Source organism: Silurus meridionalis, chromosome 27 (assembly GCF_014805685.1).
Source record: "Silurus meridionalis isolate SWU-2019-XX chromosome 27, ASM1480568v1, whole genome shotgun sequence".
NCBI lineage: Eukaryota > Metazoa > Chordata > Actinopteri > Siluriformes > Siluridae > Silurus > Silurus meridionalis.
Window position 1 is genome coordinate 15,544,027 of NC_060910.1, and position 19,345 is coordinate 15,563,371.

Sequence of the window (19,345 nt, forward strand, 5' to 3'; positions counted from 1 at the left end):
TATCTTTTGAAAGTGTGAATAAAAATGCTGAATTGTTTTTGGTTGGTTTTATTGAACATGTTTAAATCTAATGACTGGATTTTGGGGTTTTATTAAGTATGCAAACGAATGTATAATTCATTCCACTATTTGCATTAAGAATAATCACCATCAATATAATAATCATAATACTGTAAGCATCGATATAATAATCATTAGCAATATAACAATATTTATCATAATCATAAATATAAATATAAAAATTATAATCATATCAATATTATCATCAATATAATAATCGTCATAATCATTAATATCTCTATAATGATAGCAATTAAATTATCAATCTAAATATAATAGTAGTAGTAATAATCACAATAATCAATATAATCATCATTAATATTAATATAATATGAATCAAGATGATAATAATTATAGTAATAATTTGTAATAATAATAATAATAATATTCACCATGATCAGTATAATAATTATAGTAATAGTTTGTGGTTGTAATAATTATATCATCAATTCAATAATAATCAAATTAGCAATATAATAATAGTTTTAATAATCTGTATTAGTGTCAATATAATTATCATCATTAATATCAATATAATTATTATTATAGGCAAAATTAGTAATATTAATCATAATACTCATACTTAATATAATCTAATAATAACCACCGTCATTGTCATTATCATCAATATAATAATCATAATCCTTTAATATCATTTAAATTAAACGAGAAATCATGATTATCAATATAATTATTATAGCAATAATTAGTAATAATAATAATAATCAGCCTCATCATAAATATAAATATAATACTGCTGCTAATCATCGTTAATATCATCAATATATTCATAATAATGGTATTTACGATAGCATTCTAAAATAATGTAATAATAACAATTTGTATAATAGCAATTTGAATAATAGCAATAACAATAAATAACTAATGAATATAATTTTATAAATAAAGATACTATTTGTTTTTACTGTTAAAAAATAAATAAATCCGCTGCAGTCTAAAAAGGCCCATGAATCATCAAACCCACTTTTTGTAAACAGCTGTGTTGAATTGCTCCGTGTCTCCTACGGCTGTCTTCAGGTTTCCGAAAGCAGTGATCGTGACACACCGAGCTCTAAACACGATCACAATGACATCACAGAGCGGAGTACAGAACCGAAGCTGAATCACTCGGCTAGGAGGCGTAGCCCAGACACCAGATATTCCAATTGATAATATAATCCAGTATAATGTGTACAAAATCGGGATTCGGGTTTAAAAATGCTTTTGACATCAAACGACTGATATTTTACCGAGTAAATACTCTTAATGGACAAAAGTATTGGAACACCTGAGTGTTGGAAAATCTTCAAAGAAGAATGGAGGTTATTATGACAGGAAATGGGGACTAAATGTGAAATGGGATGTCCAATTTCACATTTAGTCCCCATTTCCTGTCATAATAACCTCCATTCAATTTTCTAGGTCTCGGGTCAGAATCAACTGATGCTCAATTATGCTTCCACAGACTTTCATACATACATACAGTATAGTTATATAGTATAGTTCTTTTATATAATACATTCATACCACCTAGTGATACCAAAATCCTTTTGAAATCCCTTTTTAAATGTAAAAATTGGCTACCCAGCTTAGTTTATTTCAAATTTTCAGGGCATTCCTGGAGACAGTGCAATTCTATTGAACTTCAAATAAGTCATGGTTCTTTTTTGTCCTTGAGCTTCCTGATTCGTTAATCTTGTAAAAGTACTGTATCTATACTTGGGTGTCCACAATCTTTTGTCCATATACTCTGTATAAGGAGGGTAACACTTTTTTCTAAATTTTAGTCAGTCCTGAAATCTTGGGGTAACCATGTGTTCTGTTTTTTTCCCTTTGCCCCCACAATAAAAGTTGCTCCATAGGGATGGTTCTGCCTCTTTGGAGTGACACAAAGATCCATCTAGATGGAGACGGGTGAGTGAGACCCCTACTGGTCAAAACACGCACATGCAGCCTCACTGTGTTAATATTGCAGTTCATCACCGAATTAATTTCAGAAATCGTTGGTCTGCAATTTATAGATTTGTTTATAGATGCTTGACATTTGTAGCATCGCAGTGATTTTTGAAAGAAATTAAGCAACAGGGTTTGTGCAGCAGATTCCAATTCAGAGCTCTGGTTAATAATAATAATAATAATAATAATAATAATAATAATAATGGTTAGAAATGCTTATTGTGATGTGTCTTACTCGTCTAGCATTTATGGTGGAAAAAGTCATCATTATTTGGTATGAAAGTATTTTAAAAAGTGTTACTCATGCTGATCTACAGTAGCACATGTACTCCACTATTAAAGAGAATGTTAAATGCGAAGCTAAACAGGAAGTTGAAAAAAAAAAGATTCGTTTGTTCTCTGCGTTCTCGTGTGCAGGGGTTTCAGCGTGACGACGGCAGGACGCACTCGCATCTTTAAACCTGTGTCAGTTCAGGCCATGTGGTAAGACGTATATAAACACACACACACACACAAAATTATATTTTTGCTGATCGTTAGAGGTAAGCTACAGAAGCCCTAAAAGGCTATGCTAATATTTTTTTCTGGTTTTTCACGTTATCACAAATATTCTTGCGATCTTGAATAACAAACACTGTTTCCTCGTGATCAGTACTTCATTTTACCATGTATTTGGTGTAATAGCATGTTCTAAAGGCAGCGTCATTGAAATATCATTGATGATCGCATTCACGATTACGTTGATCAGGAACTCCCTCAAACTTAAATAGCTCGCTATCTGTCAGTGATTGACCTCTTATACATAAGGTCCCCTCTGTGACACCACCTCTCTCTAAGTCCAGAGATAAAGCCCATACTTGGTTTTATAATATTTGTAACTTTGATAGAGATTTCAGACACCAACTCGTACTCTGTGATATACACCAGAAACATTCACAAAGGGATGATTTCCTGATTCCATTTTCAAAGAAGTCCATTACAATTGTGTGCCTCCAAGTTTGTGGTAAATGTTTAGGGAAGAACCACATATTGCTGGACAAGTCGGGTGTCCCAGTATTATTCACGCTGTATTAGCAAATTGTTGTGGTATTAAAAGAAATCATTCACATTAAGACGAATAATCAACAGAAGGGTCGATGTACTCCAAGCCAGCATGAAGTGGACCTACTGTACCTTCACTGAAGATGACCAGATTAATGTTAATGTAATAACTATATCATAATAATTATGAACTATTATATTATCAAATGTAAAGTTCTTCCTTCAGACCTTACATGCTAAACTAGTAGCTATAAGCCTCCCTTACTTGTTAGCTGCATTCACTTTTTTTAGGCTAGTACAAAGCTTGGATCTTAAGGTAGGAACAGAGTAGGTATATATGTGCAAATATTCAAAAAAGATCAACAGGAGATTCGAAAACTGGTCCTATTATAGATCAGCATTATTTCTCCTCAGAATCCATGGGCATATTTATTTGAATTAAAAAAAAGTGGATTTTACCGATAGCTTGGTTCGATCATACTTGCCGATAACCGATAAAATCTAACGAATACTGGTTTTAAAAACAAAAAACAAAAAAAACATCACTTCATAGGAAATAAAAAATAAAAAAACAGTACTAACAATATCTCTAATAAACAGCAAGTGGCATCAGTGATTTAACTCTAGAGGTCACTACGCGACCCAGAAAAACTATCTATATGGATTTTTGTCGATTGTTCCGGCAATCAATAATGAATTGGTCAACCTCTAGTGCATTTCACAGAGTGCATTCACCTTAGTGACTTCTGGATGATTTTCACTTACATTTTGTCATCCAAGAAATGAACAGAACGTTGTTCGTGTTATCTAAATCATCAGGTGACTCGCTTGTCATCTGACTTGCTCACGTTGTAGAACGGAATACATAAACAAAAGCACTCAGTAAGAAGTTTAGTGTGCTAACCTGAGAGTCAAGGAATTTAAGTTTGTATTTAATAATGGTAAAACATATATCAAAAAGAATGCGTATAATAAAAGTGTAGTCAGGTGCAGGTATGCAGTTATTTACTCCCGACCCTGTTTTATTAGGTCGGCTTTGCAGGTGCTGCACAAAGCGTGCGAGGTGTCACGGCGCTATAACTACTTCCCTGGCGGAATCGCGCTCATCTGGACGGGCTACTATGAGAGCTGCATCTCCTCTGAGCAGAGCTGCATCAATGAATGGAACGCCATGCAGGACCTGGAGACGTTGCGGCCCGACTCCCCTGCTATGTTCGGAGACAAGTGAGTTATTAGTTCTAACTTGATCAGGGCCGGTGCAGGTGTTTAATCAAGGCTTCTGGTTGGATTAAATGGAAAAACCTGAACCCAAACCTCACTATACCTCTATATACAATATTATAACTAAAATGTCTCATATGCGATATCAGCGATGGGAAGGTCTAATTTATTTTTTGCATCTTCGGCACCGACATTACACATGACATGCTACAGGGTACCTGAATAAGTGTAACGCTGTCAAAATAGATCCGGGATCAGTTGTTCTTTAACCTGATGCAAGCGCTTGATACAAAATAGCTTCATTCTACGGATATCCGAAAAGTTTGCAGTGATTTTTGTTGTCACACCAAAGTGTATCCGTGATGAGATAATAATTCATGTGGTGTTCTCTCCAGGCCGACTGAGAGAGAGCGAACCGAATGCCTTATCAAAACCAAACTCAGGAGCATCATGATGCTGCAGGACCTGGAGAATGTGACATCTAAGGAGGTGAAAAGTCTGGGTGTCTTCTCAAATACCTTCCGACCGAATAGAAATTACCCATCAGAACTAAACAATCAAAAACTGACCTAATAGAACTCATCTATTATAAACCCGCTGACCACTCAGAACCGATCAATTTGAACTCATCAAATATTACTGACAAATCAGAACTGTCCTATTAGAACTCATCCATCAGAATTAGACTTGACCAATCGGAATTTCAATTTGTTTTTTGTTTACACCTCTTATTAGATCCGAACTGAGCTCGAGCAGCACATGAACTGCAACCTGAAGGAGTACAAAGAGTTTATTGACAACGAGATACTGCTGATCCTGGGTCAGATGGATAAAGCCACACTCATATTTGATCACCTCTACCTGGTTAGTGGACAAATTAAAAGTTTACAGAACAGTAAGTGATAAAGGATAGTACAAATAACAGTAATGCTGGCGGTGTTAAACAGCTGTGGGTGTTTTTTTTTAGGGATCTGAATGGAACGCTTCTAATCTAGAGGAGCTACAGGAGACTGGGTGAGTTCAACTGCATGGATGTTTTGAGAAGCGGTTTGAAGCAGTGTTAGAGTTTATCCGCTTTCAGGGAGCACCAGCTCATTTCTGCATTCCCTTCCTTGTATTTATTGCTTTATTTGTTTATCGCTATGCCTTCACTCCTGTCTCGTCATTGGTCCTTGTGTTCCAGTTGTTTCCAATTCTGAGCTGTTCCCACTTGTGGTTATTAGTTTATGTATCAAATACCCATTTGTTTGTGTTCAGTTTTCGGAAAAGTGTTCTATCATATAGTATAAGTGCAGACGATAGCACTTATAGCATAGGTATATGCAATGGTCAGCCATGATACAGATCCCCTGTAAAAGAGGCTTAAGAGCCTTGCCCAAAGGCCCAAGAGTGGCAGCTTGGCGATACATGGACTTGAATTTTCAAACCTCCCAATAAGTAACTCAGAGCCTAACCCTAACCCTAAACAACTACTTCCCCCAAAAGGACAATTTAACCAACCACAATGACAAAAGAAACCAAGGAACCAATATCATAACCTGAGACTAAATGAACAATCAACAGTGACTTTGTATTTGGCAGATAACGCACTACTTCGCGGAGACATAGTGGAAAAACAAGGAGGTATTAATACACAGACTGAAGTGGAAGTGGAAACTGTGAATGGGTAAACACAAGGACCAATGTTGGGATGGGGTGGAGACATGAAAAACAAACACACGTGGCAATAAATACAAGGGCAGAAATGCGGAAGCGCACTAGAGATGCAAGCCAGCTTGCTTTTTTCACTTAGCACAAGAGGATTTATTTTCTGTTGATCTGTATTTTCTGTATATTTTTAGATTCCCCTAATAACACAGCATATATACAATATGATAAATCATGACGTACACTGAACGGTACACCCCTAATTAACACCATAACTTTTTGTTTGTTAGGGTGGGCTACATTCTAAATGTCACCCGGGAGATCGACAACTTTTTCCCGGGGACTTTTTGTTACCACAATGTGCGTGTGTACGACGAAGAGACCACGGACCTGCTGGCTCACTGGAACGACACGTACAACTTCATCGTTAGGGCTAAGTACGACACATGCTATTCAATTCAATATTCAAATAAATTTACTTAAGTGCCTTCTGATTTCTAACGCATAGCTCTTTCACAAACAGGCTTTGTAATAAAAAAAAAAGATTAAACAAAAAAAACTTTTTCTGTTCTGTCTCAAGGAAGACACAGTTCTACCTCTGCCATGTTAATCTGTATTCTGTGTGACTCTCAGGACACGCCTCGGTTCTCTGTAGTGTTGTATTCATGTAGAAGTAGTGGTGCTGAGAGAGCGTGCGTGCAAAAGCGTTTAGCGAGAAGAAATTAATCTACATATAAAATATTGGTCACAAATTATTGTTCACTTTCTAAATAATAAAAGTATAGAATATCTAGTAATGATTCGACATAAATAAATTGGTATTTACCCATGCAAATATGTTAAAAACGATGTAAGCATACAGGAGTATGTGACTATGGTTACAATTATGTGCAAGGCAGAACCATTTGTGCGACTTACAGTGATCCCATTTATACACCTGAGCAGTAGTGGTTTGGGCCCTTGCTTAAGTGCCTAGCAGTGGAAGCTTAGTAGTGGTGCGATTTGAACCCCCAACCTTCCGATCAAAAGTCCAACATCTTAATCACTGAGCAGCCACTTCCATGGTTTGGATGCAAATTTTTTGATTCCATCCATTCTCGCCTGTTTGACTTACCAGGAAGAATCAATCCAAATGTCTGGTCCACTGTAAGATGGGTGTCAGCCGCTCAGCCTCCACAGTCATAGCCTACGCTATGAAAGAGTACGGCTGGACCTTGGATAAGGCCTACAACTTTGTCAAACAGAAACGCAGCATCACCCGGCCCAACGATAGCTTCATGAGGCAGTTGGCCGAATACGAGGGCATTCTAGATGCAAGGTATGCATTTTCCCCTGCAGAGGAGGTCTGCTTTATAGTATACTAAGATATTTATTGTAAATTCAGTTTTTCAGACAAACACGTGTCACTTGAGTTTGAAAGATTTCCATGCATTATAATTTGCAGCATTAATCACTAAATATTCATGCTGCTATACTTTTAAAACTACTCTACAGCAAGCAACGTCACAATAGGCTCTGGCATCCAGACTCTGAGTGTGATCACCCGGATTGTCAGCGTCCCACAGCACCCTGCTGCACTGACCCCTTATCCCCAGGGGCCGGTCCTTCCTGCTGCGAGGCTGCTGCTCAATCTTCACCCCTTGCTTTGGAACTTGACCCTTCCAACCCCCAAAATTTCAACTACTACTTCCGACGTCTGTCAGACTCTGCGTTGGACAGCGAGCCGTCGACGCCAGTGCGTATGCCGCCACCTCTGCTGGACGTGGATCGCGTCTACATTGAGATCGAGGATGTAGAGCGTGATGCCCTGCTGGACGATGAGGCGTTTGAAACCCCCCGTTTTGCTGCACCTGCTGGAGAGGGCACTGCAGCACAGACGTGCACCCGTGGTGCTGAACCTCTGGAGGAGCTGCGGTTGCGCCTTGAATTCAGCACTGTTGAAGAGGAAGATGAGGAGGAGGCAAAGAAAGAACAAGAGGAGATGCAGGCACTGGCTGAGGGGGGTAGAAGAGAGAGAGAAGGAGTAGGGGAGGAGAGTGGCATTGATCTGGGTAAATTGAATCACCTGTGCAACGAGAACTCCAACAACAACAACCACCTTCGAACACAAAACAGTCTAGCTGTGAGTAAAGCTTTGCTAACTTGTTTGATTTGGTGTTGCTTAAGTCCTGACTATGGCTCTTAGAAAGCAATTCTGCCAAATTTTCTGTTATTATAAAAGCTACTGTATAAGTTTTGTTTAGATTGCTTGATAACTTTGTATACATGATGTTTGGCTTAAACCTTTTCGTCAGTAATTTTCTGTTGTCTGCCTTTTCTGTATAGGAGAGTACCCTTAAAAAACAGACATCTAAATCCAGACCAGTATTCAGTTCCTCCTTAACACCAAGTACTGTCTTTGATGTTGGTGGATCTGTATTTGGCCCCTTAACACTCTGTGGTGTGCCTAGCATCTCTGTCGATGTGCCAACTTGCACCAATGTTGCCATCATGGCCATCACACCCACACGACTGTGGCCCTGTGGCCCAAACTGCAAGTGTCCCAAGTGCAGCAAGACAGCTACAGATTTGTGCCTAGCCTCAGTTTCCCAACCCTCGGATCATAAGGACAAGTCTAGAAGCCAGCCACAGAAACCAGATCATCAAAAAACAAAAAAGGATACAGCACTGGGGCTAGTGTTGAAAGAAAATGATGGTGCAGCAGGCAAGGACAAGGTAGAAGAAAGGTTACCAGGCCTACCTAGAGACGGGAACTCTCAGCAAAAGCAGGAGGCACTAGACCAGCTACAAAGGTCTGGCCTGGTCCGGCGCCGAGCTGAGAGGCTGGAGAAACTTTCAGGCATGTTCCAGGAACGGTTCCGCGAACACGTTGCTGCACAACACTCTGCCGAGACACCAGAGCGTTCTTCAGCGGCTATAGACCCTTTGTCTGGAATATCAGACTTTTGGACATCAGTACCACCTGCAGTTGAAGACACGGGAGCACTGACGCTAGTCTCATCCCCGCACGGCTCCACGCTGACACGTAGCTCAAGCAGCGACAGCATCCGCAGCATTCGTGGAAAGCCTGGTCTGGTGCGCCAGCGAGCACAGGAAATTGAAGCAAGGATGCGTCTGGCCGGGCTTACAGTACCTTCCCGTCTAAAGCGCTCCAACTCGTTAGCCAAGCTCGGAAGCCTCACCTTCTCCACAGAGGACCTGTGCTCCTCAGCATGCTCTTCTGATGCTGGCACTCTTCTTCTTCTCACACTTTCCCCAGAGCCAGAGGGCACCATCAGTCCAGAATGGGATCATGACAATCTCTGCTCTGCCACTACAGCCATGGAGCTCTTCCGTCCAGGAGCAGCAGGAATACCTGAGCCCAGAAGCTGACAGTAAGGAAGGGGGATTTGTGCAAGGTTATGTTGTACTTGGACAAAGACACCCTTCCTGAAATCCTCCCTCTCTTGAACAGGAGGATTGGCCATTCGCAAATCAGTACCCAGGTTGGATGTTAGGGTTTGCAGTCAAAAAAAGATCTCTTTAATGGGTGGATCAGGAATGGATTTGCTAAAGTGTCTATGACCTGTGTGCAAGGACTGTGCTTGATCCATAATAAATGTAGAGTTCGGGGGAAAAACAGGGTTTGCATCACAAAAAACTGCTGTCCCAAAAGCATTGACCACTGGTAGTCCAAAAAACGGCATCAACAGGGAGCATCGCGGTGAGGTTCTGAACAGTTGCACGGAAGGACTATGCAGTAGACAAATGAACAAATCGAGTTTGAACAGACCTTTTGAATGCTGTGAATATAAAAAAAATGCTCCTCAAGGAAACAGGATATCCAAATATCTTGAGATGGCTCAAGTGGTTTTAAGCTTTTGTTGCATGGAATTCACGCTGAAGATGTGTCATAAGAACTACTTGTACGCCGAGTGCTCTTTAGCCAAGCATCCAAGGGAACCATTGCTTTGGTTCTCCTTCCTGCTAAGCAGCCATATTTCACAAGAAATTGCTACCTTGTTTGTTTGTCTACAAGTCTGGTCTGGTGTGAATCCCATCTTACTTGTCCATTTAAATGACACTTATGGATTCTTCTGAACAGCCTAAGGAAAGGAAATTTCCAACTCCCTGCTAGTTACTTGGTGTGTGCTGAGAAGTTCAAGGGACGAACACAATTCTGTTTCAATCTTCCTCTGCTGTTCACTCTGCTATGTATATCAACAAATTTTGCTGGAGATACTTAGCTGTATTTTGCTTTGGTCTGAATTTCACGGTTCATTTTTGTTAACTCTGGGCACATGATGGTAGTTAGGACCTCTTTGAAATATGACCTTGAAAACACTAAGATGTGTTTTGGTCCAGACCCTCCTTTTTCTTGATTGCTTTAATATGGAATTTATCGCTGTAGCACCTTAGGGATCTGTCCAAAAAAATTTTATTTAGTAAAAGCGATGTATCTGGGGGCTACGTAATTCACTTCCCCAGTAGTCATTTACCCCAGCTTTTGGTTGGATGATAAGATTCGAATCCTGGTTGTTTTATACCACAAGAGCTATAATTTCCAGCGGTATAGAACTCTACAAGGGCAGCTCTTGTCAACCCTTAACTTGGCACACACTCTGTGTGTTCTACAGGTGTACTGGGTTATAGCACAAAAAAACATTTTAATAATTCCTTAAAAATTCATAAAGAAGCATATGACGAACCAGCAATGCCATATCAGTGGATGCAAAACATCCTAGAAACCCAGCACGAGGGCGTGTTTGGAACATCGGGGCGCCAGATGAGATTCCTGAGTACTCTGCGTTCATGCTAGCTAGCGAAAAAAAAACAGCAGCAGGCATCTGTTTCATTTTGCCACACAGGGTGTACGGTTGTCACCAATTCCAGCAATAAGAGCCAGGGGATATAGGTGGCATTTGAATTAAGTTTTCAATTCAGTACAATTTTTGCAATGCTAATTTCTTCTCACCATGGGTTGCCAATTTACGCCCTTTCCATACTTCAGTTCCTGTTTTCATTTACTTCTAAATTGTTTGCCAAAAGAGTCTCCTCTTGGTGCAGTATTTCTATGAGTACTACATTTTACTACCAATTTCCAAGAAATTTCTTGTCTTCCTGTAACACAAGTTTCCCAAAGTCATCTTTTCAGTCTTCTTATGTCAGCAACTTGCTTTTTTAAAATTTATTTATTTATAGTTGTATTTAACTAAATTAAAGTTAATGCAAAAAAAAAGCTCCATTCAACCTACGACAAATTCTTTTCTTGACAGCTGTATAACCATATCGATTATTTATCGATTTTTGTTGACTAGCAGCTGTAGGTTGTGGTGTATAATATAATGTAAGCTCCAGCGAAACAGCTTTTACTATGGAAACTTATCAGAACAGTCGAATAAATATAAAGCTGTGATTTGCCTTGAGACAGGCTGCACTTGCATAATATCAGTCTACACCATCCGATCATCGGAATTTCAACATACAACAATGGCCAATATTGCATACACGAGCAAAGCCAGCTGCTAGCATTAACCCAGAGTACAGATCGAAAGATTCTCTCCTCTGGAAGCTTCCTGATGTGACCACGTTCTAGTGACGGATCGCCTTCTATAGAACGAACCGCATCGAGATCGAAACCTGAGGTCTGTTTTTTTCCTGCTGAACAAATATGAATGGGATTATTATTATTTTTCTTTTTTTTTTCAGAATATGATTACATCTTGGTGTGTTTATGAAATATGTTTCAGACCTGAAAAAACAATCACAGATACACAAACACAACCATGTGTATTTGTGTATTGTGAGTGTGTGTGTGCCATGTGTGTGTATTATTGCATTCCAACATGACAGAGTTTGGGAGTTCGAGATCTTGTGACGTATGTCAATGTGAGCTGTCGAACAATTTGTGAGAAAAATGTGAACGATCACAAGATTTTCATTGTCTCGTTAACTCTCTCTCTCACACACACACACACACACACACACACACACACACAAACTCTGTACATGTACTCGATGTTCAAGCACACTCACACAGCAATCACAGCTACTCTCACACACAATCATGCTTACATCCAGTTTGTTCCATTTTCAAACCAGCCACATTGAAATACTTGAGTTATTTATTATGCAAATTTTTTTTCATTATTATTTTATAAGCCTGACAAATGCTGTTCTATTGTTCCCGAGCGCGTGTTCATGACTGCGTCCTGTATATACCTTCGCATGCGAGCGCAAGTGACGTCCCACACAACCGTGCGATTACTGTGAACTATTTATCAGACAGAGAGAGAGAGGGAAAAAAAATCCCTTTAGAGTGTGTGTGAGCGCAAGTTAGTATTTATCCATGAGCGGGCTCATACGATACACACCCACACACACCAATGCACACGCTCCAGGCGAATGCACATGCATCCCAATGCACTGTATGGTCTCGTAGGTGACAGAACAGACGGTACTTGCGTCCTCATGACAACTCTGAAAGGGAGAATCTTTTTTTATTAGGATTTTTGTTTTTTTGTTTTTTTTATGGAAAAAAGCCACTACTGTACATGTGCACATTAAGCTGAATACTTGCTTCCAAAAATACCTGATGTACTGTTAATAGAAAAAAAAGGAAATCGAAAAAGGTTAGAGGAAATGACTGATATTTTATCTCAAATCCCCATGTTTATATATATATATATATATATATATATATATATATATATATATATATATATATATATATATATATATATTATTTGTGTGAGAAAGAGAGAGAGAGAGAGAGAGAGAGAGAGAGAGATAGAGGGAATTTTAATGTATATTTGTTTTTATCGCAAATGTGGTTTGTATCGTCGTGCAATTTTCGGATTACTCGTGTTAGTGAGGAACTGTACTGACAGACGGTGCTTGGCCCCCTTTTATTACTCTTCACTACATAAAGAGGCACAAGCACATTAGTTACTGCCTGTGATTTTAAAAGAATCTCTACACTGATCATTATTATTAGTATTATTTTGCCCATGACGCTTCACGTGACATTTTGTTCCACCATAGTTGGGTAAAAGTTTAGCCAATGTTAGGCCACACACATTGAACAGTGTCTCAAAAAATACAACACCTAAAGGAACACGGAATAAAAAATGAACATGTCGTACTGAAATGACACTACATGGACAAAAGTTCCTCGACACCTGACCTGTTTTAGTAATCCCATATTACTGTTATGAGAATCACCACTATTCTAGGAAGATGATCAAGATTTTTTAGTGTGCTTTTTACGCTTTGTGCTCATTCAGCCATTTAGTAAGGGCAGGTACTGATGCAGGGGGGGGTGAAAATTTCATCCAAAAATATTGTTGAGGTCAGAGCTCTATAGCAGGAGATGATCTTCTCCAAGCCGTGTCAAGCATATCTTCAAAACACTGGCTTTGTGCACAGGGGCATTGTCATGCTGGACCCATGGGTCATGTGACTTATACGATTTAAAGCAGGGTAGCCGTAGAACTAGTAGGGACAAATCTAACTCTAGGTCTGCGCATTGACTTGACACTACGCAGTATAGGGTGTTCAGACAAGCAAACTTTGGGAGACGCCAAAAAGCGCGCCTTTCGGACATTTTCCGCAACCCGTGGGAGTATTTCATGAACGATTCAAAACGTGACCTACAACGTATCAATGCTGACATGCTGAAGAGATATTCACCAAACAACCCCGAGTGGCACAGTTTTTGGCAGTTGTGCTTTTTCACTGTACGACGTACACTACCTTGAGATTTCATCAGGAACGAGCCAATTCATCTTTCCAAACCAAGCACTTTACAGATCTTTCCTCACATATTTGACCCGTTCGTATTTACATCTTGCCAATCCTGTTCCACTGAGCCACTGAACATCCATCACCCATGTTTCAAGCCATTGGCGTTTTTGCTTCGGATGCCATTTAACGTCCCCAGGAGTTGCCGGTTCGTGTCTTTCCCAACAGTGTTGCGTTATTAATGTCGAAGTGCCTTACAGTGAAACACCAGAGGCATGGTTCGCTTGGTATCTTCTCTCCTCCTATTATGCCAACAATTGTGTTTTGTGTTTTTCCCTCAGAAGAGCATAAAGAAATGATCGGCAACCTTCTTGCGAACAAATGTCATGGTCGAGTTTTCCCCTCTCTGAACAGAACACTCTTCTTCTTTTTTTTTTTTTTGTTTTTTTTTTTTGGCCCAGCCATAACCAAATTTGAGTTCTATGCCAGTCGGTCAGTATATTTGTTTCATGAGGAAGCTAGTTTCGCCTGCTCAATGCTTGATGCCACTTTTACCGCACCTTTAGGAAGAATGGTTCGAGGGAAGTTCATCACTACACGAATCGTACGTGACGTCGTGACGTATCTGGGCCGCACCACCGAAGCAGCCATATCGATGTGGCCCTTGACGCAAATACGGAGAGGTCGTGATGTGTACGCAATTATCTTATGCCACTACTGTTCATTTCGGGTTTCTATTTAAGTATGCAGTCGATTTTATAATTTTTCTTTTTTTTTTTGTTTTTTTGTACCACAGGATTTTTTTCGCTGTAGTTCTGGCGCATATTGCACTTTTTACATTTTAAATTTTTTTTGGGTGGAAATGATGTACTGTGTGTATATTATGGAAATAAACTTTTTTTTTTGCCATTCAGTTCTGTTCAGGCTACTGTGTTATTGTACTCCTGTGGCATTTCAGTCCATGTGTTTTTTTGTTGTTTTTTTTTCTCCAAGATGCAGACACAAAGTGAAAAATGACGACAGCGTTTTAGTGCCACGTAAAATTTTGTATTTATTTTTGAACATTACGTGATTGAAGTCGTAGCAATACGAGAATAACGTCAAAATGACAAGAATAAAGTAGCAGCAGTATGAGAATAAGTCGAACTGAATATTTCTTCAGGGTTGATTTCTTTGATCATCATTCGCATAGTCTCTTGAGGAACAATGTATCCTTTTTAAATAGCACTTATATAGCTGTAACCATCGATATCATCTGAAAGAGGCCATTTCCTCAATGTCTGGTTGATTTTTTTTTCTTCTGAATTAATAAGGTTTCCTACATAAACGCTGTAATGTGCATTTATTAATTACAACTTCATGCTGATGTGCCAAAAGACAATTTTTTTCCCTTTATTGCTAAATTCTAACCTAAAGTAGGATTTAACCAAATCCTCCACATCTGTTTTCTGGAAAACAGTGAAACGTTTCTCTCCATTCTCTGATTTCTCACAAAATATAGTATTACCACATTGCTACGACTTTATTCTCAACACATTTTTACTTTATTCTCGTAAATTCGACATTATTCTCGAAATATTTCGACTTTATTCTTGTATTGCTACGACTTTATTCTCGTAATCTTAGATTTTTATTAATTTTTTTTTCTAACGTGCCACTAAAATACTATTGTAGTAAAACAGAGACAAAATATCTCAATAATGTGTAATAGATTTGCAGAATAATATATATTTCTTTTATGAATTTAATTCAGATTCAATCATAGGCTACATGCTTTTACTGTATATGTGCTGCACAGTGTTACGTGGCACATGTTGCTTGGCTCCCTTTTTAGTGCGCATCATTGTATAGAGAGAGCTGCTCGGCAAAAACGTATTAAACTGGTCACGACTTCGAAAACCGCCATATGCATTCGTTGGAAGTGTTTCTGTATAGGAATCGCACACCAGCGTTTACTCTAAAAGGTTCCAGACCAGACAGACATTTAGGAAAGCATTTGTTGTTTTTTTTTGGATTTGTGAGTCTTTTAGACTTTCAGTTGTGTTCCGGATTCCTAGGAATTGGGCTGAATTAAGGTATAAATATTAAAGTATGAACCAATATCTGATGTGTGAAGCTTCAGATTTGAGTATAAAAATCTGCCTGGCAAGCGACCACACGAGTCTTAGTTTTGAACTGGATAGTCATACCATATACCACGATATGACCAATTGTCTTGGATGTCTTTCATTCACAACTTTAATTATTCACAAGTGGAAAACTTTCCTAGAGGGTTACCATAGTCCAGACCTCAAAGACCTGATCTGTGTATAAACAAATGGCCACAAACCTCAATGAACTGAAGCAACACTGTAAAGAAGAGTGATGCAAAATTCCTCCACAATGATATGAGACACTGATAAAGTTACACAGAACATAATTACTCATAGCTTCTCCATTTTGGCTTGATTTTTGCCAAATAAATAATGACGTGTTGGTGTACATCTGATTCGAAGACCTGCAAAAAAACGGATGATTTTTGTTATGTCCTGATAAGTAAAAAACAGCAAAATCAAAATGGTTGTATTTTCTTTTACACATAACTACATGTTTGGAAGCACACTTTTTATGAGAGAAAAGTCTGGCTTGACTTTACTGCTTTAATGATGGCTGGAAAGGCCGCTTTTCTCCTCTCCGATTGGCTAAACGAGTTGGCATGCTTGGCACGGCAGTGTGGCTGAGCTCAGCTCATGCAGCCACTGGCCGCTGGCATTAATTAGCATGACATCAGTGTGGAAAAGCTTGTTTTTCCACATAATAACTGTGTTCAGGGAAGAGAAATGAACACTGACTGCATGGAATGTACGAATAGTAGGCAATGTCTCAGTTGAGCTCGGGCAGAATTGTCTCATGGACAATCAGGCGTTCTGAAATGTGCTGTGCTTTTTGTTACACCCCAAGAACTGGCCGGAACACCGGGAAAGCGTTCTGCTTCCGTGGAGATAGTCCGAGAATCTGCTGGAAAACAGGAAGTAAGAGTGTGCAATGTCATGGTTGGCACCATGGAGCAGGACAACGCGGTAAAGCAAGGAATCAAGTTCAACACAAATACAGTGCCGCCTGAGTTAATATTCCCTGAAGGTCATCACGTTGAAATGATGTCATTTTCTTTTCAAACCTCTCAGTGAAACAAACAGATACAGTTTTTGTGATGCTTCTAGTAGAGGTGGGTATGAGTGCATTCGATCCTGATAATATGAGTAAGGATTGAACATACTAATGTTTTTTTGTCTTTCTCTACATATATTTTTTTTTCTTTCTCTAAAAACAAAGAGCTTCAACACAAACTCCACTGTTCTTGAAGACGTGACTGTAAACATTTAATTTGCTACAATGAGCCAGTTGAACTTGTGATGGTGGTTAAATAAATTCTCTTCCAAGTACCTTCATCTCGTATTAATATAGACCTGAGATGTGCCGTGCACTGGGCGTTCTATTATAGAAAATGAATCAACATCCCAACAACCAATCGGTTTCCAGAATTCAACACCACCAGCGCCGTGGTGTTTCCATTTTTATTTACCCTTTGCTTTTCAGTAAGTTTATGTTACTATTATTTGTCTCTTGTTATTCTTTCTGTAATGTCTATAGACTTGGTGTCCTCCGGTGCCTGCAGGTTTTTTACTTGTCTCAAGAGAAACACATCCTGTTTGGCCGTCGCCATGGAGGCTGAGAAGAAAAACAGGGAGATTTTACTCTTTTTTTTTTTTTTTTTTAACTGCCTCACAGTGTCACTATCTTTCTCCTTTTCTGTTCTGCTTTTCTTTTCACACTACCAGGCCTCTCTCCTCCCACACATACACACATTCCATTTCTCTGTAGTGGGCTTAAACAGATTTAGGACTGTCGACTAAAGACCCAGACTAAAGATGCCGTACAATACACTTGTCTTCCAAACTCTCTCTTTTTCTCTCACTCCATTGGCAGCCTCATTGTTTAATCTAGAGTGCACTGTTCTCTGTCCTGTGACAAAAAAATGGACCTGGAGCAGGTTCAAAGGCCATTGACCTTCATAGCCATAATAAGGATCTAGCCATAATAAACGTATTCGTTCACCACAGCACGGTCATGTGTGTAAACGGATTAGCAGGGGATGGAACGATTTTCGGTTTTCCGTTATGTTCAACCAGGAATAGAAATTCCATGTTGATTTAATAACCTTAATGTGAGGGTACTTCTATAGCCTTTGGGGTGAAGGGGGGTTAAGTATGGGGGTTTGGCGTCGTAATTTGGTGACATCATATGATAGCAATGGGCTTAATCAGATCCAAATATTTGTACAGTAGAAAAGAGCGCATGTGCCTCAACACTTGAACCAAATCTCTGAAAGATTTTATATACAGTATTCTGTATATACAAGAAAAATTAAGACCAAGCTATTCTTGGGCATAAAGGTGAACTATGAGTGAAGCTTTCTTCTTGGTTATAAAGGAATGAGCTCAATGGTTAAGGCTCAGAAGGTCGAAGGTTCAGAGATTTGATTAGAAGGTCAAGCTGCTACTTTTGGGTACTTGAGCAAGGCCCTTAACACTTTCTGCTCCAGGGGTGCCGTATCATGGCGGACCTTGGGTTAGTAAGAAAGAAGATACCTCTCTCTAACCTGTTACTTTCATTCTAGAGTCGTTATTCGAGTTACTATCGCCTGTTGCATGAAAGAAGCCATTTCTAAAATACTCACCCCAACCAGCTAAACACTGACAGATGACAGACCGGTGACAAACCTCTCTGCCTTGGGTACTGGACCACCGCAAAACTACACCTACCCAGATGTTATCTGAACAATGGATCATTCTCACATGGAACAGGAATGTTGTTGATGTAGTAAAACCTGAAAATAATGAAGGTCTATTAATACAAATTGAACAGTCTCATGTCTAAGACATTGGCTTGAACCTCTAACAATATCTATACTGCTCATAGTTTGTGTTTCTTTACTTCACCAAACCTCTTTTTCTGATGCTGTGGAGGATCCAACATTGATCCGCCAAAGATCTGCCTGACTGGATTCAGTCAGTAATCTCACATGGATCTTTGTAGTTTACAGGAAATAATGGCTGCCCTGTTCCACTCATCTCAGGAATCATATTCATAAACTTCTTATAGTAATTCTGCAGTTGCAATTTTTTTTATGTAAGGATTTATAAATCACACTATCATGTTTCATTTGGATTTAATTCACTTAAATTCTTTTTTTTGTGTTTAATCTTTTCCACAAAAAATTGGTGTGGGTGCAGGTTTTCATTCCAACCAATCAACTGAACTTGTATATAAGAGTTTATTTCTATCGAGCAAGCCAGTGGCGACTGTGGCAAGGAAAAAGTTTGATAGGAATTAGACTTAAAAGAGAGCCCATCCTCATCTGAGTGGCACCGAATGTCCATTCATTACAGTTTTGTAGTCATTGTTCAGGTGTTCTGTTCAGTAATGGGGCTACAATGCAACCTGTGGCCCTGAGTCATTGTTTCAGACTGTTGATATTATTTACAGTCCTTAAAGTTCTGGAGTTGATCAGTAAATTCATAGACTGCTAATGAAAGTATGAGGATGGCTTCTCTTTTTTTTTAGTTTATCTCAAGGTTTGCCCATCCGTTTTCTTTAAAAAAAAAAAATTAACTTCTTAAAGGGGTTTTTAATGCAGTTTTAGATATACAGTATATTA

General features: G+C 39.1%; 1 protein-coding gene across 2 annotated transcripts in view; it reads left to right on the plus strand.

The window, feature by feature from the left end:
- Nucleotides 1-11,839, plus strand: part of ssh1a (slingshot protein phosphatase 1a) — a 41,414-nt gene extending 29,575 nt beyond the window's left edge. For both annotated transcript variants that reach the window (XM_046841672.1, XM_046841673.1), the window contains 10 exons: nt 1,912-1,974; nt 2,434-2,499; nt 4,087-4,281; nt 4,674-4,767; nt 5,014-5,142; nt 5,246-5,292; nt 6,216-6,362; nt 7,043-7,243; nt 7,420-8,047; nt 8,251-11,839. In XM_046841672.1, the coding sequence (XP_046697628.1) occupies nt 1,912-1,974; nt 2,434-2,499; nt 4,087-4,281; nt 4,674-4,767; nt 5,014-5,142; nt 5,246-5,292; nt 6,216-6,362; nt 7,043-7,243; nt 7,420-8,047; nt 8,251-9,297 (2,617 nt within the window). In that variant the 3' untranslated portion in view covers nt 9,298-11,839. The remainder of the gene's footprint in view (nt 1-1,911; nt 1,975-2,433; nt 2,500-4,086; nt 4,282-4,673; nt 4,768-5,013; nt 5,143-5,245; nt 5,293-6,215; nt 6,363-7,042; nt 7,244-7,419; nt 8,048-8,250) is intronic.
- The last annotated feature ends 7,506 nt before the right edge of the window (nt 11,840-19,345 follow it).